The sequence below is a fragment of the Eupeodes corollae genome, chromosome 3, assembly GCF_945859685.1.
Source record: "Eupeodes corollae chromosome 3, idEupCoro1.1, whole genome shotgun sequence".
Classification (NCBI taxonomy): Eukaryota; Metazoa; Arthropoda; class Insecta; order Diptera; family Syrphidae; genus Eupeodes; species Eupeodes corollae.
This window is the reverse complement of record NC_079149.1, coordinates 14,769,944-14,796,102: the sequence shown is the minus strand read 5'-3', so window position 1 is coordinate 14,796,102 and position 26,159 is coordinate 14,769,944. Positions and strand designations below refer to the sequence as shown.

The following is a 26,159-nucleotide window of genomic DNA, read 5'->3' as shown; positions in this document are numbered from 1 at the left end:
TTCATTCGTTTACAATTTAAGTGAATATAAGGAAATGTTAAAAGAATTGAATGAGAACACTTTTATTTTGGGAGATGCTGGATATCCTTTAGAGAAACATCTAATGACTCCATTTCGATTGGCTGAAAGTGGGAGTCTAGATCACGTTTCAACACCATACACGCATAAATAAGAAAAATTATCGAAAAAACGATTGGCGTGATCAAAAGTAAATTCGGGTGCCTTCTATCTGTCCGAGGACTGCATTACAGTCCTGAAAGAGCTGTGAAATTTGTCAATACAAGTTGTGCCTTAAACAACATAAGTCAACATCTTAAAGTATTATGTGCCGGTAAAATTCAAAATGAAGCGATTTAAATGATCATGATGTCAATGATTTTATCCATGGAGTAACTGAATCAGGAGCAAGAAAAATCAGAAACAACATAATGAATTCATTTTAGATAACTTTTTTTTTATTTACATACAAATTTTTGTACACGCAAATGCACTACACAACCGACAAATATTAGTTGTTGAATTTTGACAACAATCACAACTGAGAGACAACTAAACTGGCTTACACAATACCCCGAATACACTTAAAAAGTCAACAATTTATCTTGGACATTTCTTTTTCAGCCCATGTTTAAAAAAAATGAAATTATTGTTTTAAGCTCAAAGAAGGTCAGGTGTAAAATTAAAGTTTCTAGATAACAAAATGAACCATGGAATGTGTTGCTAAAAATGAGTTTCTAATATAACGAGATTAAAAAAAAATTTTAGAATGATTTTGAAGAAGATTTGGAAATATTTAGGTTTGCAAATATTGCCGTCGGTAATATGGGCTATCTGAAAATGTAAGCATTTCTTTTAAATTTGTAGAATGTGGTGAGAGAAGGTTTCAAAAAGCCTTAACATTTAGTCGTTGGAAACTTGCAATTAAAAACCTCTTCAAATACTTATATTATATAACGTATCCTTGTCTAAAATACTCTCCTCCTTATGACCTTAAAATAATAAATAATATATAATATAAAATCAATTTTTTGATCTTTAATATTCAAAAACGAAAATCAATTTAAAAATTGTTTCCTCTCTAAATCATCATAGAAAAAGGAAAACAAAAGTAACCTCACTAAAAATAAACCATGTTTTAAGGTAAGCTGCAGGACTTAATATTCAATACAAAGAGTTGTTAGAAAGAAACTCCTCTTGAACAATTTTATTTTAAAAAAAAGCCTTAAAGCCTTTTTGATTACTATAGAGATTTGAATCAACAAATATATCCTCCATCATGGACTGAACTCATTTTTATATTATGCATTTACCATATATAAAGAAATGAGAACTTACCATTTGGGATTACCCTTCACTTAACCCGATTACACGTGGTCATGGTCATAATACATAATAAAAAGTCCTATACAAAGGTAAGGTAAAGTAGAAACCTTTGATGGGATTTGTCAAAGAGAAAAATCTAGGCAAATAAAATCGATTTGTATCCAATTCCACGGTAACAAATCTTTGTGACATTTTTTTTGATGGCATACAAAATTTAAACAAAAGTATTCCACCATGTAATTTTTAAAAGATACAAAATCTACAAAAAAAATATCTATAGAGAACTATAGTTATTTAGGCTAATTTAGGAATTTTTAATTCATGATTTTAAGTTGATGGATCTGGCAATTGACACCTGGCAAACTCAGCTGTCATTTAAAGTGTCATAACATTCGTAAAATGTTTGCCAATTACAATATAGGACCGCTTAGCAATTTAAAAACGCAATTAAACTATTAAAAATTCAATTACTACAAAATAACTTACTGCAAATATTGTAATTCCGACTCCGAAACAGTTTTTTAAATCAGGTTTTTTGAGATTATGCTTTTTAAAATTCGAAAAAAAACACGTATATACGATAATGGTTTGATAGCGATTCTAATAAATTACGCAAACTCTGATTTAAATATTTAAAGCTCTTTAGAGCAACAATTTCCGAGTATTATAAAAATATAACATAAGAGCCAACAAAGATTTATAACAGCTTTGCGCTACTAAGAAAATAAGCTACAACAAAAACCTTACACAACAGCTACAGCTTAGTAAAACTTCAAAGGAATTTTGGCAAAACGTTCGTGAAGTTAGCGGGTGTTGGCAGAGTATGCCAAGTATGTCTCGAAGCTCGTACTCTAGGAGCTCATTTTAAAACTCTGTTGTAGGCTGAAGAGAGTCTTCATACTTTCAGCTTTGCGTTACAGAACACGCGTGATTCCGACCTTGTTAAGTGAATTGGAAATAACTCTCACGAAAATGAAAAAAAAAAAATAGATTTCTTCATCCGCCTCTATGAGAATGCTTGTGGTCTTTCAAATTTTACTAAAGCCCTCATTTTCACAATATTTAAGAAAGGAGATCCTTATCATCATGAGAACTACAGGGGAATATCCATTATCAACTCACTTAGAAAGATATTTGCTAGAATTCTTTTTGAAAGATTATCTAGCTGGACTGAAAGAACTAATCTTCTCAGCATATTTTAAGCTGGCTTCCGCTCTGGGTTTACTACTATGGACTACATATTTGCATTGACTAGCTTAGCTAGAAATCAGATTGAAAAAAAAAACATTCGTTGATTTCAAAGCAGCATTTGACACAGTAAACAAACAGGCTTTTTTATGAGCTTTCATATATGGGAATATCACTAAAATTTTTGAATTTTTCAATTTCTGAAATGTTCAAACGCAGCTGTGTGGGATGGATCTAAACTGTCACAGTGGTTCGAAACAACGGCAGGCGTTCCACAAGGATGCATTTTGAGCCCTCTGATATTCGCTCTGTTTATTGATGATATTCCTGATATTCTACGTAATCTTTGCGGGAACTCTCATAAAAGTCAACTCTTTCTTTATTTGTTTTTATTATACTTAGATTAAATTAATTCAAATTGCACTACCGAAGTGCGGGGAAATTAATTTGACAATTTATGAGAAACGTCAGTCGATATGTCAAGCAGGTGAGAGAATTCACCACAGGTAGCAATAAAAGTATTGCCAGCACGGTAGCTCAGCTTAAGTGGGGTTAGAATTGAAATGAAATTGATATCAAAATGATATCGAAATACGACGAGGTGAATGTCTCCAAGTCGTATTGATTAAAGGGGGCGTAAAGGAAACTTAGAAGTTTACCAAAACCAGAAGCTGAAAAATAAGTCTTCAAACAGAGTTATGAAATAAAAGAGTGGTTTTATTTTCCAGATTGGAAATAATTATCTTTCTTGGCCAGAGCCGGGATTAAAAACCAGGATCTTTTATAACAACGAAATTACAAATAGAGATTTACAAATTACAAATAGAGATTTAGAATCTCGGCACAAAAAAATGTATGAAGAATATCAGGTATGAAAATTATTATTTGTTAAACAAATTGGGAAAAAAAACACAACCAAGAAAAATCACTGCAAGAAAATTTTCGAAAAAAAAAGGTTAAACATTTCCCGTAGTACCGGGAAAACAGATTTTTTGACGAGAAGGTCAGAAGGGTGAATCCGAGATAAATGAAGCAGCAGAAAAGCAATATTCTTAGAAACAAAGGAAAACACAATACACTATACGTAGTCCTTCCTCAACATCTTCCTCACAGCAGAACAAAATCTTCAATTCACTATAACTTAAAAAACTATCTTACAAAAATTACGTCTTTTTCAAAAAAAAAAAATCCTTCACACAATTTTCGTTAATCTTATAATCGCTTTGGGCGCAATCCAAAAGGGGCCATCATCATGGTGAGCTTGACCCTTCCGGCTACTTGCCCTCAGGCAATCCTCTCGGATCTTTTGATTGGTGATCGATCTGTTTCGGTCCCGCAACTTCCTCCATCCATAAGATTGGGGTGTGCGACCGAGAAGCCAGGTTTCTTTCATCGCACGCGATCTTTTTAAAGAGGTGATGTGATCACCCCTTAGCTCTGTGAGTGAGTTCAGCTCTTCACTTTCGAACCCATTCAAGCCAAGACTTTCTGGCAAATCGTGTGGAATTCCTCGCATTACCGAGTACCTACACACGCTAGATTTTGGTTGAGGAAAAACTACTTATGTCGTGTTGAAGAAAGTCGGTAGCAAAGCCTATAATTAAAATGAAAGTTCTTAAAATATTCTTGGGGTGATTTTCCATCTTTAATACTTTATGATGAGCTCTCGGCCATACTAAGTTACAGATGGTGTGACTTTCCTGCACACATTGTTGGGCATGGGTATCGTCTTCATGCCTTGATGATCTTGTTCAACCAATACGTGGGTCAACCGTCGCACAGTTCGTTGGTGTGGAATCCTTTCGCACACTTTGGTGAGACCTGTTAAATTTGCTTTCCCAAAATGCTAGGAGAGCAGGTCGCTGGCTGATGGTCCCGGTTTCTACTAAACTCTTCTAGAATTTTGGGGCCACAGTAAGAATACGTAAAGGGTGGTTAGCAACAAGGGAGGTGAAACTTGTTATGGTAAAATTTACCGCAACAAAGTCTCGAACCCCAATAGGTGGGTTTCGTATTAAAGTCTCCACCAACAAGAAAGTTATGCCCAAGAAGATTAAATACATCTGTGTGTATAGTCATCTTCTGTCGGGGAGCGCCTTGGTCGGCAGTATATAGCTGCTATCTTAAACTCTTTCTTTTTCATACCAATACTAATAGTTGTTGCTTGCACATTTTCACTAGTAAACTTGGTTATTTCATAATGTTTTAAGCTTTCTTTTATAAGAATCGCCGATCAACCTTGGCTTGTCAGCTGGATGTAAAAATTAATCCAAAAGAATTGAATGCTGTGAAAATATTAGTGCTTGATTTTACTTAAATTTTCAAGTCGAAAAATTAAAGCCCTGCATTTTAAAATTTAAGCAGGGTTGTCACTTAGAAAAGAAGATAAATCGTGTAAATCATATTTTAAGGTTGAATCTCATAAACATGTTTACATTTCCTGTTTTTATGTACAGATTTTCAATAAGAAGTTTCTTTTTGAATAACTCATTATTTGACATTTGGTAAGTGAAAACTACGCTATTGCAAAAAATGGAACAATATATACTCCACCAATACTCGAATAGTATACTTTCACATTCCTTTAATTGAAAAAAAGAATAAACAATTTAAATAAAAAAAGTTTTACGACCTTTTTAAATGTGGCAACCCTATAGATTTCTTCACAAAAACTAGATAAAATATCTATTACCATGAACTTTCCTATGCATAAATAAAACCTCTTTAAAACTGAACAAGTTCATGAATCAAAAAAAGAAACAAACTTATTCTTCAAGTCATAAAACCTTTATTCAATTAATTTATAAAAAAAACTTACTAGCTGCTCAATGGCGATTGGCAACGCCTGATTTACTCGTAATAAACATTAAATTTTCAAAAAATAAAAGAAAAAAACGATTTATTTGTTGTTATTAATTTTATGTTCATCCCATTTTAAGTTTTGCTCCCCTTTATTCTTTTTCGTTTATTTGTTTGTTCACATGATGATAAATTTGCCAAATAAAAACTTACGACAACGAAACATCAATTGCAATAAACATAAAAGCCCCCTCGAAAACCCTCAAACCCTCGCTACATCGTTCTTTTCTATAGAAAAACGAACACACACATTATAGAGGAAACGGGCATCAGCAGGGTTATATGTATTTTCAAAAAAGAAGAAGAACGAGCTTTGGAGGTTAATAATAAAAGCGCCAGGGTTGTTGTACAAATAGCAACTACTATTAGTAAGTAAAGGCAAAAGAAAACACCATCATTTTTATTAAAAATGTTTTCAAACTATAAACATTACCATCATCAATTACACAAGACTCGAGCTAAAAGAGCTAAACACGACTATATGGCTTCTAGCTATAGCTATATTTTTGAGGATAGGTACGTGTGGTGTAGTGCAAATCCCTGGCGAGCAACTTGAGGCCAATTTTAACTCACAAAGAGGTTTTAACTTTTGTATTTTCGATTTTTTTTTTGGTTATATAGTTTTGAATCTCAGTCCCCCCCTTTTGTCCTCTCCACTCCTTTCTCACCACTCATTGCATATTATTGAGGTTTTCGAGCTCATTCCCAAAGATATAGCCAGGCTATCACACAGACCCCCTTAGTGGCATACTCTCTCATGACCATGACGCTCGGTATTGAGTTGCGACAATAAAATTGAAATGAATTATTATCGAATGTTTGTGGGATTTATTCGACTTGGAGTGAAGTTTTTGGTCATTTGTCGGTCGTCGCCAAAAGATCTAAATTTACTTTTATAAAATAGACTCCTGGCAATAAGGCAATGGTTCTGCCCATTTTTGTTTTTGTTGGTTATATTTTGGCAGAGGAGAATATAAAAATTTCCAAACAAAAAAAAGAAAACTCTTATAAGTACCTACCCTCCAGACTATGAGCTACATTTTAATAAGGATCCAGGTCCACCACCTCTCCTCCATATATACATTTATATATGAAGGACATTTTTATATGAGGCAATAATTTGTAGTACCCTACCCGGGCTCATTGTCTCACTTTTCTGCGAGGATTTAAATCGCAAAAAAAAAATATGAAAAGGACACCAATAATGTAGATGAAGGTACTCGAGCGCCACTTGGTGCTATATTGTAGGAATCTGCCTCTTAGTGCCTATATCCTTCCTTCCTATGTTATATAGGTACCTTACCTACATGGATATCCCGTAAGCAATAATGATGACGACGGCACCATCAGCTACCTACCACCATATTGTTCCTCCGACGACGACGTCCTTCTTCGTTGAGTCGACAAAAGAAGGTTTCTTGTTTCAGGACATTACAAGGAGTGAAAAAGTCGTGCTCTTTAGCGCCATGTTTTTTTTTGTTTTAAATTCACTTTTTTCCTGTTTTTGAATATTCTCCTATAGGGAACAGCTTTACGAAGTGTTTAATGAGAAGTAATGGTGGAAGGGAACATATGCAGCACATGTCGTCCCCACACCAAGTTGGGACTATAATATGATTCTTTTTTCTCGGGATCAGTTTCAGAAGTGGTTCCTCCGCGGGATTTAACTTGTTGGAATGTGCATATTACATATACATATGCCATTTTAATGTAGAGTGCTCAGGATCTCAGGTACTCACATGTAATTGACAGAAATATTTCAACAGGAATAATAAGTTTATGAAAAAGAGGGAATCCTTTTCATGAGATTAATTTTTACATATTTTAAAGATTGTTCTCTCACTTAAATGAATGAATTCATAGCTTTGGATTAGAGAGAGATCAAAATAATGGGGATATGGATAGTTATTGTGATTAGCATAAGAACTTTTTTTTCATAAAGTAGCAACTAATGTATAAAATAATGGTGAAGTTGATTTGAAAATTATAAAAAACGTAAATTGTAAGAAAAAAGAGAGAGTTAATGTAGAAACTGAAAGTGAATTCTGTGATGTTAAACATTAAACAAATAATTTTACATGACACAAGAGTTTTGCGAAAAACAATGTGTTTTGATAATTTATTAAGTAAGGTCTAATTGTCCTATGTAATATAATCCAAACTCACTAGAAGGCAATAAAGACCGAAACAAAATACTAACAAATTTGACATACACCCACCAAAATAAATATGACGGAAGTATAATTTTCGAAATAAAAGAAAAAAATAAACCTAACACTTTTTTAAATACTTTGATGAAAAACATAATAAGTGGCCAATCGAGAGTGGTGATAATTCGAAACTCCAGGAATTCATTTGTTGCTCTTGATCGGTGGACTGAAGCATTGTCTTGCTGGAAAATTAATTCTTATGTGGCTATTGCCTATAAAGTTAATTAAGACATTATCGAGCAGTTAAATATAATAAACAGAAACCATTTTTGTGCTAACGAAGCATAATAATGGATCCTCCACCAAAATTTGACCGGTTGCGCAGTCTGGACCATCCAAATTAAACTTTTTCTCATCTGTAAAAGTCACAGTTCTTCACTCCTATTTCCAGAACCGATGTTTTTTAGCATATTGAAGCAGGGCTAGTTTGTGTCGTGGCCAGAACGCAGGTTTGGCCCATTTGTTTTCGTTGGAAAGCTTCAAATCCTTTTGTATTAGTTGGACTCGTCGTACTCCGTTTTTTTGTCCCATATTCCGGACCTTTGTTGATGAAGTTTTTCTTCTTCTTTCCCAAATGTCGTGAAATTTCTCAATTGCACAGGTCTATCTCATGCTATACCTTCATATTTCCTTTTTCTTCGTCGGCCAACGACTTTCACGCGGCATTTTTAAGAAACCACCAAAAATATTTTTAAATTCAAAAAAAAAAAAATCAAAAATTAAATAAAAAATGACTGCTCTCATTGAAGGTCAAATTAGAAGTATTAATCATAAAAGCCTTTCTATTCATTTCGTATGAAAAACGGTACATGTACTGAAAAAATCTTCTTAAATATTAAACATAATAAAATCACCTTGCCTTTATAAATATTTCTTTGGCTATATCCCCTTATTTGTGATGGTTTAAATATTAATATTTCTCAACCTATATCAAATTGTTTTAAAACGTCAATAAATTCCCTAGGACTCTTCTTTATTAATAATACTGAACCAACTCACTTCTTCCCTAACTGTGCATCATCGCTGATTAATGTTTCCCTTACTAGTGATGAAAATTTTGTTAAATACTATTGTCAATTACCCATCTCTGTGTTTTCATATCATGACCTTATATTTTCAACACTTCACTTAAATTTCGATAAAAAATCGCAGAAACCTTTCCAGTATCGTGATTTTCGTATTATTAATGTTAAAAACTTGTTTTACGAATGTATGTCCATGGATTTTCATTCAATGTACACCACTTCTAACGTAAACTATCAAATTGAATGCTTTACATCAGTGATTAAAGATCTTTTTAACAAACCTATTACATTAAAAACGTATCATATGAAATCTCGAAGTTGTGCTTGGCTCTCTGCGATAAACTTAATGCTATTAAGGCTAGAGATTTCTAATACCGACGATGGAGACGTTTTGGTTGTCCAGAAATGCTCCTCGACTTAAAACGGTTACGTAATTCTGTAACGAATTTGATGAAATTGCGAAATACAAATTTTATGATAATAAAACTCAGATCGGTTGTCAAAGTTTTTTTGGAAGGAAGTCGAGAATACTGGTTTGAGAAAAGATGGTCAATCTTGTGATGATAATATTGATTTGGTAGATTTGAATGTTAAATTCTCTACTTCACAAACCCAATTCATTGAAATTTCTTCTAGGCGTGCAGAGAATAATACTACTAACGCCTTTTCGGTAAGTGCCGTAAAGCAATTTTATCTATAAAATCTAAACGCACCGGACTTGACAATATTCATCCTGACTTTATTAAAATCCTCCTACCCTTCCTACTTCCCCACATAACGCACATTGTTCATTTATGATCTGCCCTCTGTTTTGTTTTAACGTCAGTTTCATATCTATGCAGATGATGTCCAATTATATATTATAGTTGAGATGATGCTTAAGGATGCAATATAATAAATTAACATTGATTTACAAGCTATGCATGATTTGCCGACACGTAATGGACTTAAACTCAATAAAAAAAACCAAACCCAGATAATTTTCCTACTTTTATGTTGAATTATTGTATTATTAAATATGTTGCTCAAATTAGAAATTTATTTTTGATCTTTCACAACAGGTTTACTTGGAATAACCATGTCGATACTGTTGTATCATGTATACTCATTTTATTGAAATTTTTGATTCTTAATTTTAGTCCATTTTTTATGAATAATTAATTTTAACTAATTTTTTGTTAATTTTGTTCTTACACGTTTGTAAATATATCTTTTGTTAATTGTATCCTAAATCAATGTTTTATTTATAAGTTTAACTTTATGTACAGCTGACGTACAAATAAATGAATATGAACTATCAGATAATTATCTTAGTAGTAGACCTTGTAGCTCTATTACATTGTATAAATGTATGATACTTGAATATTTTTCAAATGTTTCTTTTTTTTTATTCGAATTCGAATTCGATTTTCTTTTTCTTTTTGAACAAATTTAGAAATTTTGTACAGTTTCCATCGGAAAAATATTTGAGTATTTTTTTATTTTTTAACTTTAAAAGTCGTTTAGGCAATATTTTTGTAATTATCAGAAACTAAAAAATGAATATTGTTGAACTGTAAAAGTATAGAATAACATCATATTTATGTGGCCTTTGACAATTTGCACTATTAAAAGAGGTCTACGCAGTCATATCTCATCTTAGTCAATTTAAAATTGAATTCGTTTTATATTAAAAAAAAAACCAAATGAAATATTGTTTTTGACGACAATCATTTCTTTTATTTTCTTACTTATCAAAATACGTGGTCTGTTCAACCATTTAATTAACTTTAATTTTCTTTCATTGACATTTAAAAAAAGTGCACAGTTTAATTCACACTAAATATCTTATCTTTTGACTTCAATTAAATATTATTTTAAACAAAATTGGTATTGAAATTATAAAAATGAATCCATAGTTTTTTTATAAATACAAAAAACTGACCAAAAATGTTCGTCATCTAAATATTTTACGATCAAATATTTAGCCTTCAGAATAATTGTATGAAACAAAAGATAATGTTTTCGACAAATGGTAATTTTCTTAGAAAAATCTAATTGAAACTTAAGAACTTTAGTAGTAGCTAAAGACTGGGAAAAATCGGAAACAGTGCAGTGTATTGTTTGTTAATATTTGGTTAGTTGTGTTTAAGTAAACCTTTCAAAAATACAACTGAATTGATTCAAGATCTCAATTATCTTGACAAACAGCTTAAACTTACATCTTTAAATGAAAATTTGGCTTTAAAAAAATGTATCAATTAAATTTTTAAAGGGCAATAATGGGTTATCTCATTTTTATTTTTTGAATCAAAGATGGATGTATACGATTTTTTGATAAAGTTTACTTTTCAAATAGTATCTTTGAAAGCTAATTCCTTACACAATAGTTGTTGTTTTAAGAAGAGCTTCTTATTTGTAAAAAGTGGACATATTTAAATAAACAGAAACGCATTTTTAGGTTAGAACATTAAATTTTAAATTTATTTACTCCAAAAAATAATGAGAACTTTTCAACGCTTTTAAAGTGACTTAAAACTTAAAAGCAGATTACTTTTACTTTCGCGGGTCAACGAATCATTAATTTTTTTAATTTCTGATAATAAAACAAAAATCAAATAATATTGCCTAACAAACCCTTTGATATTCAATAAACGCAAGTTGCAAAAAATGTTAAGGTTGTTATAAAATTCGACGAAAAACTTAAAGAAATTCTCAATTTGTTCAAAAAAGTAAATAAAAACTGATAATTGTCGAATCTTGAAAGCAAAAGTAATGTGCTTTATGAAAATAACTTGTTATTTTTGAGTTGTAAAAAAGTTTTAAGTTAAGTTTTTGATTTCTTATATCAAATAATCATGCGGAACATAAAATTGGAGATCAAATTTTGTAATTCGGTTCGATTTTTTTTCCAAGAAGATTTTAGCATAGTTGAAAAAAAGCAAATAATATTTGTCTTTAGGATCTAACTAATCAATTAATACTACTAAGCATGAAATAATCCTTCAAGATTCTCAAAATTAGTTTGAAGAATTTATCGAAAAATATATTAAAATAAAAAGAAATTGAATTTTGAAAAATTCCAACGCTTTAAAATCAAGTACAAAAATATCAATTTTTGATGCTTGAAATGTATATTGTTTATGTGACAAAAATGTTCAATAACACCTTCTATGTATCACACTCAATTTTATTTACAAAAATATTTTACACGTATTTTTACTATCTAACTCTATGATTAAAAAGTATTTACAAAAATATTTAATGAGGGATTGTTTTTTTTTTAATTTTATTTAGCGTAAAGCCTTTTTTTTACTAAAAAAAATACAACTTTACTTCTTTTAGTACATTAATGGAAGATTTCTTCAAAAAATTGTAGACATTTAAAACTGGGTTTAGGAGAACATTGGACCTTGAATACTTCTATTTTATTACTCGATAAACCAATAGCTAACAATAATTCAAATCCTAATAAATAATCCTTCAAATTGACATATATTAATTATTTTGACTATTTAACTTTAAGAAAAAAAGAGACATTTCTACCAAAACACCAAGATAAATACAAATTTGTAGGATAAAAAATCAATTTTTGATACCCAATGGAAAACCAGTTGCGTCAAACTGTTGTATTGGCAGATTCGAATCAAAGTTAAATCATTTTTTCACAATTTTCTTGCTTTATTACACAGTTTATAAATTGTTTTTTAGTTTTCAATATAAATTAATGAATTTTAGTAAATTTCGTGAAATAATACGAAAAATAAACACAATTCGGCAAAATATATGAAGTTGTGACATATAGTGATGATCCATTTGAAGCTTAAAAATTGTTCCTACAGGAACTTTGTCAAAGATTTAAAGTCTGATCACCAGACAAAAAGCCCATATTGTTGCATGCTTGTTTTTCCGCTTGCGATTTTCTTGAAAACACAAATTCAAGTTAACAAAAATGGGTGAAATAAATTTTTTCCAAAACTGTAATAAAGTTTATAATTTTTATCGCAAAGAATTTGTGCCCGGAGATTTGCAAAAATAATTGTATCAAATAAAATTTCACGAAAAAATACTTGGCCGCAATTCAACGCCACGGGATGCGTTAACAAACATTTGAAGAAAAACTCCGAATATCTGTTGTCCGAATCCTAATAAAAAACGTAGAGCTTTCCGCCTAAAACAGATACCTTGCTAGGGCTGAATACCTTGATTCAAAAAGAAATAATAAGGCATCGAAAAACGTTAACAAAAATGAAAAATCTCATTTTCCTGGAAATTACCGCATATCTGAATTTATATTTCTCCTAAATGTATTTGAATTTATTTTGACTGAAAATTAATATTTATTTATTTATTTAAGGTTTATTTCTATATAAAGACTGTTTTGCTTGACTTTACACGCATCCAATATAATTATTCAATTTCATCGAAATGCAATCCATTTAAGTCCCTAAAAAAAAAAACAAAAATATCAAAATTCATTCAACAGACAAAAATATATTTTAAACAATTAAAAAAATAAACAAAAAAGAAATAAAAGACAACATTAAAAAAGTGCCCCTATAAATACCTCAAAACATTTAGGAAAAAAATGATTTCATAGGAATGCCTGCCGGAACGGCCCCGTCCTCTGTCCGTCCCCATGGCCATTATATTTTTTAACCAATTCAACAAAAATTATGAAAGGTCCTCAAACGACATAAAACGTTACTCGTCTGTCATACCAAAATGAAAATGGGTGGCATGCAGAGTTTCTATATATACGTTAACGGTATACGCTCGCTGTACTAAACCATTTAGGGTTATGATGATGATGATGATGGAGACTCGGCGAAGAAGTAAAAGAAGAAGAAGAACGGCAGCTTGTCCAGTCGGCACAATAAAAGAGATTAATGAATTTCCACCTGGAATAAATTATTTATGAATAACGACAGGGAGAGGATCGCCCAAAAGAACCACTATAAGTCCTCCATTTATATACGAGTATATCCAAGACCTTCTTATAGAACTTCTTAGACCCTATACCCCCTCGCTGTCTTTCTTTTAACCGCCGGCCGGCCGCCGCCGCCCGCCTCGCCGGCCAACTTCTTGACTTGGTTTGTCGGGAAGGAAGAGAAAATAAAAGAAATAACAAGAAAAATTGAAATTATCGGACTCATTCAACAAACTGACTTCTTTTTCCGTAAATGATTTCTTTTTTGTCCGGGTCCGGTAAATGCTATTTGTTGAAGCAAATCCTTATAAGAAAAAGAAGAATATGAATATCCTTAGGAGAGAGACGACCCAAAAGGATATGCATTTCGGAAGGTATAACACAGCAGAAGCAAACAAGAAAAAAGCATATAAAAACACAAAACAAAACAAGGACGAATTTTTATTAATATCCTTTTTCGTTTTGTTCCTCGTTTTGGGGCTGACGACGTTTTAGACGTATTTGGAGTATAGAGTACGAGTACTCATAGAAGAGCACACTATACTTACTCATGCGATATGAATTTTCCCAAGAAGAAGGACATCACACATAGAATTACCATTTCCAAGTGGACAGACATCAGGACGACCAAGACAGGACGATATACCTTGTTGCCGTTGTTGCCGCCCTGAGGCTTCAAAGACTACCTATTATATTCGAAAGAAGGAAAAGGGCTAGAGAGTGAGAACGCAAACGAGAAGAGGAGGAGAGTGTATATTCTAACGAATGTCTTGTGAAACGTATAATTTGCCTAAATGTGGGTATTTATTATTATTATTCTTTTCTTCTTCTTGTTATTCTAGTCGTATACCTAATACCTTACCTTGCCTATACTCAATGCTCCCGGTGTCTTTCGGTCGTCGTCGGTATAGTAGTCAGGTAGTGAGGTTTAAGTATCCCCAAAAAAGGTCTAAAGCTAATGTTTGGTTAAGGGATTTGCAGGAATTGCAAGTGGTTTTTAAAGGGATTATGTTTCAAAAGAGTTGCTACCGTTTTGGATTTGGATTTCGGATTTAGGGTGTGTCAACTAGTGTAACAGTTGATTCCTTAAAAAAATAAAATATACAAAAGCAAACCAAAAAAAGAAAGAAAAGAAATGCAAATCACAGTTGAAGTCTTCACCTGTTTGGGTTTCGTTCTCTTTTTTTTCTGCTTCAGGTGATAAATGATTTCTTATGAATTTTTTAAGATGGGAATGAAAAGTATCTACGTAGTTATTTTATTTTGGAGAAGATGTCATCGTTAAAATTCTATTTATCATAAAATGTTTTCTGAAACAGAAGGCTTGGAAGGTTATTCATGATGAGAATCTTTAAGCACAGACTGTAGTGAAGTGATATATCAAAACTCTAAAAAAATATTTATGGTAGCCGACCAACATCCGTTAGCCATTCTTTCACATGACCCAAGGCTATAGTTAGATGTCCAGAGAATACTTGTTTATAAGCAATACTTTAATTCGTTTTCTTCGACCTAAGTTGGAATAGATTTCACTGGAATAAATTCCAATACAAATTTCTGTATTTTTAATAACACAGATTGACAATTTTTTATTCTGGCTGTTTAGTTGGACTTTTTTAATGGGTTTTGATGGCTTTAATATAAGTCCGAGACTGAAAATTCACTTCATTACGTCATGTTTTTTAGATTTCAAATATTCAAAATAAAATCATGTACAAATTTTTGAGGCAATCTTAATTCTCGAAGTAGTGTTTTTTTTGTTAGTAAAATTAATAATGGTTTTCCAAATCTATAACTAGCATCTTCAATGTACAGTTTAAATATTTGTACTATTTCATTAAACTTTCGAAAAATTTTCATAAGCTGATAAAAAGGCATTGAACAGCAAGCTTGAAAGTAATGTTGATTTTTGTAGCAAATCCTATCAGATCAAGCTGTTGAAATATATTCAACAATAATGTTAAGAACGGTCAAAATTCGATCAGATATCGAATTTCGGAATAAGTCTATTTATTATTAAATGGCAAAGCGGACTACCCATAAATCAAGTGACAGCTGTTAAAAAGACGAACTCCCAACAACATAAAATATTGCCAGCCGTTAGAAGACAAATATTTGTACTTTAGAAAATCATCATACAATTTACTGTCAGGAACTTTGTTGTATTTTATATTAACCTTAGAACCACATTTTTGGTTGTATTAAGCAATGTCAAAACTTGTCCGAAGCTTTTTAGCGAAAGGTTAAAGTTATTTAACCTAAACTGCTGCTAAAACGGTGGATCTCAGCTGAATATTGTGAGAATGGTTACAATTTTGACAGTTCTATTACTTTTTCATTGTGTTCTGATAATTAAAATTTATCACTAAGAGGCCAATTAGAGCTGTCATTGGTTTTCATCATTGTACATGTAATTTCAAGATTTAAATGCGAGTAAGAGAGTCAAATTTATTATGTTCAGTGTCGAAGCTGATGACTCGAGGATTTTTTCTACTAAAAATAATACATTCTTTAACCCAGAACTTTTCTTTTAGTTTATTTTTAATTTTACAAAGATGAGATCGGTTTTATTGAACATTTCGGAATATGATAGTTACACTGAAAGCGATCCATTTCGTTTGTGTTTCCAACTGTCAGTTTTACATTAAATGATCAGCTCTAACCTCAAATGCTTGTTTCCACTCAGAAATGTTTGCCTAATGACAAACCTGTCAAAAAAATTCCAATGATTGGTTTCAATGATGAAAACCAATGATAGCTATATTGAGAAAGATCTGTTCATTCTTATTGCAACTGTCAGCCCTCAGCGCACTGCGGATCAAACGCGGAATGTCAAATCGAAACAAACAAAAAAAACGTCAAAAGTTTTACCTTAAGCACTTAATAATTTTTCACCAACATTTCTGTTTGTTGTGATTTTTTGTAAGGCACAGGTTACCATAGAAGCAAAAATTCAGTTGCAATTTATATAAGTTGCAAGTCTGGTCAACTAAAAAACTGTAGTATTGCGATAAACACTTTAGAAATTTTGAGTTGTAGAACTCGTATACAAATATTATTTCATTAATAAGTCTCCATTGTTCAGCTCTCACACTGAACAAAACTATGCGAATTGTAATTTTATGTTTTATTGCGAGCGGTTTTAAAATTAACTTAGTCAGAGGATAAACCTCAGGGACAACTCTTACCGGAAACAAAAACTCATCCGAAGAAAAATATAAAACTGGACTAATTGTGTGTATCTTTCCTTTTGCCTTTTGAATATTTCGTCAACGTAGATGAAGGTTAAGTAGATTTGTTGTTGTTGAAATTTTCCTTATAATTCCCCAATGGATAGCTTTTATATTAGAGGAACCAGGACGAAATGCAAAAAAAGGCTGGGATGTGACCCACAATGATAACTTCCCATCCTGTCTGTCAATTTGTCTTCATTAAAAGTTTGTAGGTTTTCATGTTTTGTTAAACAAAATTATAGGTTAAGTTATTCTTAAAAATTTTAAAGTTACCAACACATTTTACATAAAGGGAAATAGTTTGATTTCGAAATCTATTTTTGTTAACGAGATTTTTAGTCGAAAACCATTTTTTTTTACTAATTTTAGTAGGATTTCTTAATTTTTTTTTATTTCTAATATAAACAAATACAAATTAGACGAATGAAATTAATTTTAAGTCAATGACTTCTATTGTTTACGAGATATCGAGAACCAAGAATCAATTTTTATTTTTATTTTTTGTAGATTTTATTTTTATTATGCATTATTCAATTTTTATAAAACATGTATTGAATTTCTAAAACAATATTTTCTGTGATATTAAATTAGTTTAAAGCCATAATCTCAATTTTTTGAAGAGAGCAGAGCAGTGTAAAATGTAATGTAATGTAATGTATTACTTAAATGTATGATATAATAATTATAATTCTTAAGAATTTTCAATGTGTGTTAAAAAATAACAACTGTTACAAAAACCTTGGTCATAAAATATATATGGTAAACATTTGTTAAAAACCCTGGGTTAAAAATAACCTTAGTTAAAAATGACCAAGCTTAAGCAATAACCTGGTTTTCAAATTTGCCTGGGTTATAAAACAACCCTATTTATAACGGCTAAAAAATACCGTCTGTTTAACAAGTTAAACTGGGTTATTAAGTAACATTGTGGATTTAAAAATTACAAGGGTTACAAAATAAAACTACCAAGGTTAAAAATAAACTGGGTCACAAAATAGTATATGTAAAAAAATAACCTGAGTTAAAAAATAATCTTGGTCACAAATTAACCATGGTTTACAAAAAAAAAGAGGTCTTGGGTTCAATTACTGCCTTTGCCAACTAAAGTATTTTTTCAAGGGTACCGCCTCTTCCGATTAATTGACAAATCCTTCAAGAATGATTCTTGTCATGAAAAGTGTTTTCTTAAATTATTCGTTCGGACACGGCTTAAAACTGTAGGTACCCTCCATCCCTGGCAACATCACTCGAACACAGAAAAGGTTGAGAGTTGTATGTCACTCAACGCACTTTTGCGTGACCTAATTTATTTAATTTTTTTTTTATTAAATAAACTAGGTTAAAAAAACTGTGTTACAAAATAGCCTGAGTTTCGAAATATATTAGATCAAAAACTAATCTGAGTTATTAAAAAACTACAAAGGTTATAAAATAACCATTGTGTAAAAAATAACGTTGGTTAGAAATTACCCTGCCTTGTGTTTAAAAAACCTTAGTTATAAAATATCCAGATTTAACCCTAATGAAAAATCAACTAGGGTTCAAAATATCACAGGTAACAAAGTATGTTGGGTTTTAGAATAACCCGGGTTAAAAAAATAAATTGGTTTATAAAATAACCTGGGTTAAAAGTAACCTTTGTTAAAATAAACCTGGATTAAAAATATCCTGGGTTACTAAACAGCCCGGGCTACACAATAATCTTGGTGTTATTCAGTGTTAACTTAGGTGAAAAATAACCTGGTTGACAGAATAACCAACGTTAAAAAATAATAGTTTAAACATATGTTTATCATGTGTTACAAAACAACTTCTGTGAACAAATCACAAAGTTAAAAACCAAGCAGCGCTTAAAAATGACGTGGCTTATACAATAACCTGAATTAAAAAATACTCTGGGTTATTAAATAATCTGAGTTAAACTGTTTCATAAAATAACCAGGGTTTACAGTAAGACTCTATACATTAACTCCTAACGTATTAAATCCTTGCAAAACTTTATACTTTCCATACAATGTTAGAATTAATTTCACATGGAAGACGATGACATTTATGTTTTTTTAAAAAACCGAATTACTTTTACCTCCACATTCAGCTTTTATGGACATTTTGACTGTGGCATTTCAAATTCCCTTCACAAATTTAATAACTTAAACCCCACTTGAGAACACCTTGAACAATTTTTGTACAACCCTTCCCTCTGAGACTGGGGTCACCGATTATTTAAGCCAAGTAGTCCCATTAAATTTTGTACATAATGTTTTAATTCCAAGAGACAAACAGAAATTATTTCCATTGCTTTTAATTTATAATTAAATTTGTAAAATCGTTGTAGTTTTAAATGATTTAGTTCAAATTGTTTTTTAAGACAGGGTCCGGCAAAAAACCTCCCGTATTTTTAGACGTTTATATTTAAAGCTATTTATAGATATAATGGTAATGTTTAAAACTAAGTAATTTGTATTTAATGTAAAATGGCATAGTATTTAATTTAAAAAATTCAATGAAATTTTTTTGTTTATTGATTTGCCTTTTAAAATATGGGAGATCTTTTTGCCGGACCCTGTATTACGAGTGAAATAAATTGGTTTTCTATTTTTTTTGCCAACAATTAAAAACGGGCCTTCTTACTTAATAAAAGCTAAGCAAACTTAGACTGTACAAAGCTTGCGACACATATAATTAATTTTGAACTTTGAAGTTGAATTTGGTTACGAAAGTTCACGCACAGTTACGCTAACTCATGTATTATTTTCCAATACTTTTCGAAAATTGAATACACATATAATTGAAGACTTTATTTATATGTGATATGGAGTCAATAAAAAAACTCGATTTTTCGAAGACTCGAGAGTAGTCTAAAGATTCAAGTCTAAATTTATCTCAAAATTATTACATGAACAAAAACTATTTCTTAAATTGAACGTGCCTGTTATTTTTCTGTAAATATTGCCCAAAAATTCGTTTCTTCTCAACATAGTTTAAGCTTTGATGTTTGTTTTGTTTAATGTTTGTTGTTATTTTTTTTTCTTGTTTTTGAAAACTTCCAACTCTGTTGCCAAAGAAAACATAATAAAAACCCAGAACAAAGTTGTAACAAATTTACGCACTCACTGTGAAATTGCTTCGAGATTAATTACTCTAAAACTCTAGTGGACATGGCACTATTAGACTCCACTTCTAACAAAGTGACATTCTAATAGCCAGGTATAGTATCGTAGTTGTAGTTTTAGGTTAAGGTAGACTGTTCCCATATCCGGTCGTGATTTGTGCCAAACTATATGTACTCGTTATACACCTCTAAACTACCGAATGTAAGGACTACAAATTTTGTAATAATTTTCCGCTATCTCACATTTTTCAAAAATAAACAAAAGTGAGAAAGACATTACTTGCTTGTTGTTTGGAAAGTGTGTATATATTTTTTTGAACGACAACAAAGGTTTTATATGTTTTTCGAGGATATCCTTTAAATGTATTTCTTTATTTTTTCCGGTCGCAAAAATAAATATAAAAGGAACTATAAACAAAGCTACTCAAAGAAAGAAAAAAACTCAAGAACAAGAAGTATTTACAAGACTTCTATTCCGTTGGCTACCTAATTTTAAACATAATACTTTTTATTTGTTTTATGGACAGACGAAAAAAATTAAAAGTTGTTGGCATTTAAGATGGGCTGCCAAGAAATTAGACAAATTTTTGTGTTGCACTGTTGCCATTCTGATTGTTATCAATTGAACGAGACGAAAAAAGAGAATAAATATATCATTCAGTGAACATCTTCTGTCAAAATGAAGTCTACTTGTGTATGAAAAGTGATCACTTTTGTGTGTTATTGTTTTTTAGAAGGTTGAGGTTTTTATAAAGCAGATATCTGATGTGAGTGTGCATAATTTTTGGAAAGAAGAATTTTGACAGTATTATCTATTTCTTTGTTTTGTTAATAAACAAACCCGTGAGATTGTAAATTTCAAAAGTTTAATTGCATTTTTTGAGTAGAGATAGCTTCGGCATTATTGTAACGAAGAATAATCTTCTACCTTTTTGAATGTTTCATTACTATGAATAGATAAATGTTTCAAAACTTATAGCAAAAAAGTTCACTAATCTAGTTAATTGTTGGAACTATTAAAGCAAGGTGACTCAAAATATTCACAATGTTTGCAGTTGTCACATTAAATGAAGAAAATTGTTATCAACCGCTAAAATAAACAACTTGACAGCTGTCAGAATAGGTTAAGGCAAATGGAATTTAACTGAAATGTCAAAGATATTATAATGCGTTGCATTGCTTTGACAATTGTTTGTTTTTGATCGTCGATTATTTAATCTTCAATCTATGGTTACTGAATTAAGAACTAAATTATTCAAAGCTGTAGGTTCTTTAATTAATCCTTGAAAATATTTAGAATTTTAAACTGTGTTTAAATTTTTTTTGGAAGTAGTATTCATACAAAAATCTGATGTTTCATAATATTTAAACTGACAATTTTGAAAGGGTTTTAACTTAACGATTGACTGCAAATCTTTCACTTACTTTCATATGTCATTATGTTGTTAAAAATCATTTTCTTTCCGAATGTTTAAGTTATCGGGGTTTTCTAAGAGCTTGAGAACTTCAAATAATAATTGAACCAATAATTTTTTCGGACATTATTATATTTACATTACTTTTTATAAACATTAAATTAATCTTGTAAGAATTATTTCATGTGATTATCTTAATAATTTAACTCATGAACTTCTTTTTTTTACAGATGGTGAACCTATTAAACTTCCGGACAATCTTGAAAGTTTACCACGTGCCGATAGTTTTCCATCTCAACGACATCGTTGGAACACAAATGAAGTAAGCTTTAGTTAAACAAACTTTTTAAAGGAACATGTATTTATTTTTTAATTAAACCTAAAAAATACATTTTTATTTTAATTACTTTCAATTCACATTTTTCGAAAAATATGATGAAAGGGGAAAAAGTGTTCACCGAGCTTTAAGAATCAAGAACTACTGTTTTTTATAAAATACCTGACGTTACACGCGAGATATTGGCTATCCTTACAACTTACAAGCGACTGTTAAGAGTGTGTCCCGTTTTGAGGATAGAAAACAGTATTGATCTTTTGAAGAATGTATTACTTTATTCTAAGCTATTCGTGATTCCTCATTGAGGAATTTTGTTAAAGTCTTAGTTTAATGGATGTATCAAAAGTTAAAGTTTTATAACTTAGAAGAATACCTGAAAAAAAATCAGCTTCCTTAAAAAAAAAATTGGGTGGCGCAACAGAACTAAGGCCTAGTGACTTACAACTCTCAACCATTCCTGTGTGCGAGTAATTTTGTCAGGGATAAAGCAGAACAAATAATTAAATTTGAAGATTCAGATGAGATAAAGAGACTTGGTGACAAAATCTAACCCTGAGGCACACCATATTTTTGTTAACTTGTAATAATGCAAACTATTAAATCTTTCGGAAAATAGTTACTTCGGTGAGTTCATTTTCCGCTTGTGAGCTCTATGTGACCCAGCCATCTCAGTGTTTTGACTTTTATCCTTCTGGCTAAGTTTACTTTGCTGTATAGACGGTACAGCTCGGCGGTCCATCTTCTCCTTCACTCACCTTCTAAGCAACTTTTCTTGAAACGACCCAAGGTGATTTCATACGCTTTTATCATAGACAATGCTTTTGCACCGTTTAGCAAGAGGGGAATGATAAGGATCTTATATAGCGACACTTTGGTAGCCCAAGTGAGGGAATTACTACTCAATTGCTTTCTTAGCCCAAAAAACAGCACACAGCACAAGTAATTCTTCGTTTGATCTCAGCACTGGTATTGTTGTCTGCGTTTATAGCAGAGCTTAAGTAGCCAAAGTCCTTAACTACCTCAAAGTTATGTCTGTCGATGGTGACGTATTGACCGAAACGTAGCGTCGGTGTTGTAGGTCCGTTCGTGATGACAGTATGTACTTTACTTTGTACTCACAGAATATGGAGAAGCGCATGGTTGACATCAGGTCTATGTTAATTTCATCAGCAATTGGACATATTTTTGGAAAAAAGTGCCTCTAGTGTTGACACGGGAGCTCTGCACTATTCTTTTAATTATGAAGTTAAAGAAATCGCATAACAGCGCATCACCTTGTCTAATGCCTTTTTGACATCGAAAGGTTATGTTAAGTTCTTTCCAACCTTTATGAAATAGCGCGAATTCTCCATGGTCATCCTGCACAAACAGACGAGTTTGACTCTATACAACTCGTTCCTGCAGATGCTATCATATGCGGCCTTGAAGTCGATAAAAAAATGGTGGGTGTCGATTTGATGTTCTTGAGTATTTTTTCAGAACCGGCCGTAATGCGAATATTTGATCGACTGTGGACTTTCCTTGTCTAAAGCCACACTGATAATGACCTATCAGGTTGTTGACTTAGACGTCTTAGACGTTTACATATTATGGTAGAGAAAATTTTGTAAGTGATGTTAAGGAGACTAATTCTCAGTAAGATAAGTTGGTGCTAACTCCTAACCAAATAATCTCCAGCTGCTTTGAAGAGCTCGGAATTCATGCCATTTGCTCCAGCGGCTTTGTTAAATTTCAGCTAAGATATGAAAATCTTCACTTCGTCGAAGTCGGGAAGACGGGATTGTTGGCCTTAGTCGTCTATATTTCATGGATCATCCTGCATGGCAGTGGAATTCGGTTCGTCGCCGCAGTTATACAGTCTGCAGAAGTGATCCTTCCATATCCTCAGCATTGACACTTTCGTCTTTGCAGCCTTCGATTCGAGGTTTATGTACTTGTGAATTTTGTTTTCCCTGATCATAAAGCAGGTCATCAGCAAACTTGATCGGATTTTGAAACTTCTTGATCCGAAGATCATTTCTGATAAAGCACTGTTGCCGATTTCTTCTAATCATATTATGCTCTTTTTCTGTCAAAAAACTAAGAATGATTCCCCAAAAGAAATTGTGCTGACAAAATGAACTAATTAATGTTGACAGACGTCAAAACACATACAAAAAAACAGTATGGCGGCACCACCTATGAGCGAATAGCAAATAGCGGATTTAAGGGTATAAACCTTGCAAAGTAAGAACTAATAAAACTATTTACAACTTTAAAAGTAGACGACTTCTCTCTTGTTTTTCGCATAAAAAAAGACTTGGCACACAAAAAAATTTACGAAAAATATTTTTTACAAGGTATAAACATTGGAACGAAATAAAAATCAAAATTAGGATTTACATTCTCTATGGTTTCTGGGACTTATTTTTAGTTAGCACATCAGTTACGTGCCTCAAAGAGTTTTAGCCAAACTTTTAACCTCATCTAAAAGTTCTTATTGTTTTTTTTTTCGTTGGTTGGACATCATCAGGACAATCACATTCCAGAGCCTTGCCTTTGCAGTCGGAATCAAATCTACCTTTTTTTTACATTTATTTAATTCATATATAGGAATGTCTACATGATGTTTTTGTTTGTTTGTATATTTATATGAAATGAAATGTTTCACCAACCGTAACAATATCTGCGTAATTTTATTTATGCCCGAATTTACCTTCATTATTATTATTATTATTTCCCATGTCCTTTAGGTTTATTTTGTTGTTGTTGTATTTTTTGGTGTCCTGAACCGCTGTGTCTTTTTTGTTTTTTAATTTAGTAAACTTGTTCGTACCACAGACAGAGAAAGCGGCTTTTTGGCTGCAGTTCATTAACGGTGTTGAACTTTACATCTGGAAATTTTTATTTGCGGTCGCTCTTAATTTACAAGTAAAACAGCGGAAAAACTCGGTAGGTATTACCCTATACAAGTCGGTAAGGTAGATAGGTATAGTATATGATTCCAGTGGTGCAATTTTACTTTTTGAAAATTGGACGCGCAAGCTGAAAAGTTGGTAAAACACAAACACAACTCAGCTTTCAGCCGTATATGTCCTGAAGTTCTGACTCCTCATTCCTTGAGTCCTCCTGGTCATGGTACTGGTCCTGTCCTCCTGATCATTCCCGTCCTCCTGGTCCTCACATCAGAAGACAGGGGTTTACATATTTTTTATTGGGTATAATATTGCATTCCAGTGACTAAAAATATTTTTCTACGAGTGAAATTAAAATTCGTCCGTTTGCTCGCCGAAAGTTTTGCACAGAGTTGGAGAGACACATTTCGAACTTTGTTGTTGTTTTTGTAGTTGTTGTTGTTGTTATTTGTGTTTTTTGGGCGTTTTGTATTTAAGTTTTCGCTGCGTGTTTGGAAAAAGGGTGTGAGAATGAGAAGCTATCCGTTCTCAGACCTCACTCCATCAGCTCTTTCGGTTAAACAAGCCATGAAGATGAATTTTAATTTTTAAGCATCGCACCGAGAGCGGTGGTGGTCGAATTGAATACTGTACAACTAAATGTTAAATTAAAAACAACAACAACAACAAAAAACGAAAATAAACGTTTAAAATATATAAGATTCACAGTTTTGGATTTATCCTTGATTATCCTTGTGATGGGAAGTTGGGTGTTTTGGTTTGGCTCCGCAATCGAATTCGAGCTGAGGTTTGAGTTTGGTTAAAGAGTGATGTTCAGCAGTTCATCCTCGAAATGGAGGAGAACAAATAACATGTCGATTAACTTAAGTTTATTACTAGGGTAATAATACATTATGGTAAATAAAATTATAGCAAGTAGGTGGATGGACTGATATGTGAGTTGTTTCTTTTTTTTCAGGATATGTTCGATAATTAAATATAAATCCTGTTGCACACAACTTCCATAATAAAGTGGTATTTATAAAGATTTATAACGACATTTTATGAAAACTACAAATTCGATATGAATAAAGCTGAGTCTATCCATTTATAAAAAGTAGACATACTAATTAAGTACATTAAGCACGTTATAAGTTTCTATATTTTGACAGTTGAGAATTTCAAACCGTTTTGACATTTCTGTTCAATTATTTGCATGTTCTGCTTCGTGTTGACAACACTTACAAATTAAACTAACAGCTTAAAGTTGGGTACTGGTTTTGTTTGAATGATGCTTACCAAATTGAGCATTGAAAAACGGGCTATTTAAATGTCAAGTCTAATTTTTGACATGGTTATTGGTTCTACGCTTTACTTTTAGCTTCATGTTATATGGCCTATAACCTTTAATACATGAGCTATCTAACACTGAAAGAATTCTTCCATAGGCCCAGCAGTTCCTAAGATGAACGCGTTCAAACAAACAAGCAAACAAACACACAATCAAACAAACTTTTTAGCTTTATAATAATAGAATAGATTTAAGAGAAGTGAATTAAATTACTATGCTTATAACTCAAGAACGCTTGGACTGATTCCGATGATTCGCAAAAATTCGGTTTCCAGCCAAACAAAAATAATACCCCTGGAAACTCAGGAAAAAAAAAACGAAAAA

General features: G+C 31.7%; 2 protein-coding genes across 8 annotated transcripts in view; both read left to right on the top strand.

Annotated features, from left to right (window-relative positions):
- LOC129951235 (succinate dehydrogenase assembly factor 3, mitochondrial) overlaps positions 1 to 26,159 on the top strand; it is a 451,002-nt gene that overhangs the window by 155,659 nt on the left and 269,184 nt on the right. The window lies entirely within an intron of this gene.
- LOC129951227 (uncharacterized) overlaps positions 1 to 26,159 on the top strand; it is a 194,872-nt gene that overhangs the window by 100,127 nt on the left and 68,586 nt on the right. For all 7 annotated transcript variants that reach the window (XM_056063280.1, XM_056063279.1, XM_056063278.1 and 4 more), the window contains one exon: positions 21,505 to 21,596. In XM_056063280.1, the coding sequence (XP_055919255.1) occupies positions 21,505 to 21,596 (92 nt within the window). The remainder of the gene's footprint in view (positions 1 to 21,504; positions 21,597 to 26,159) is intronic.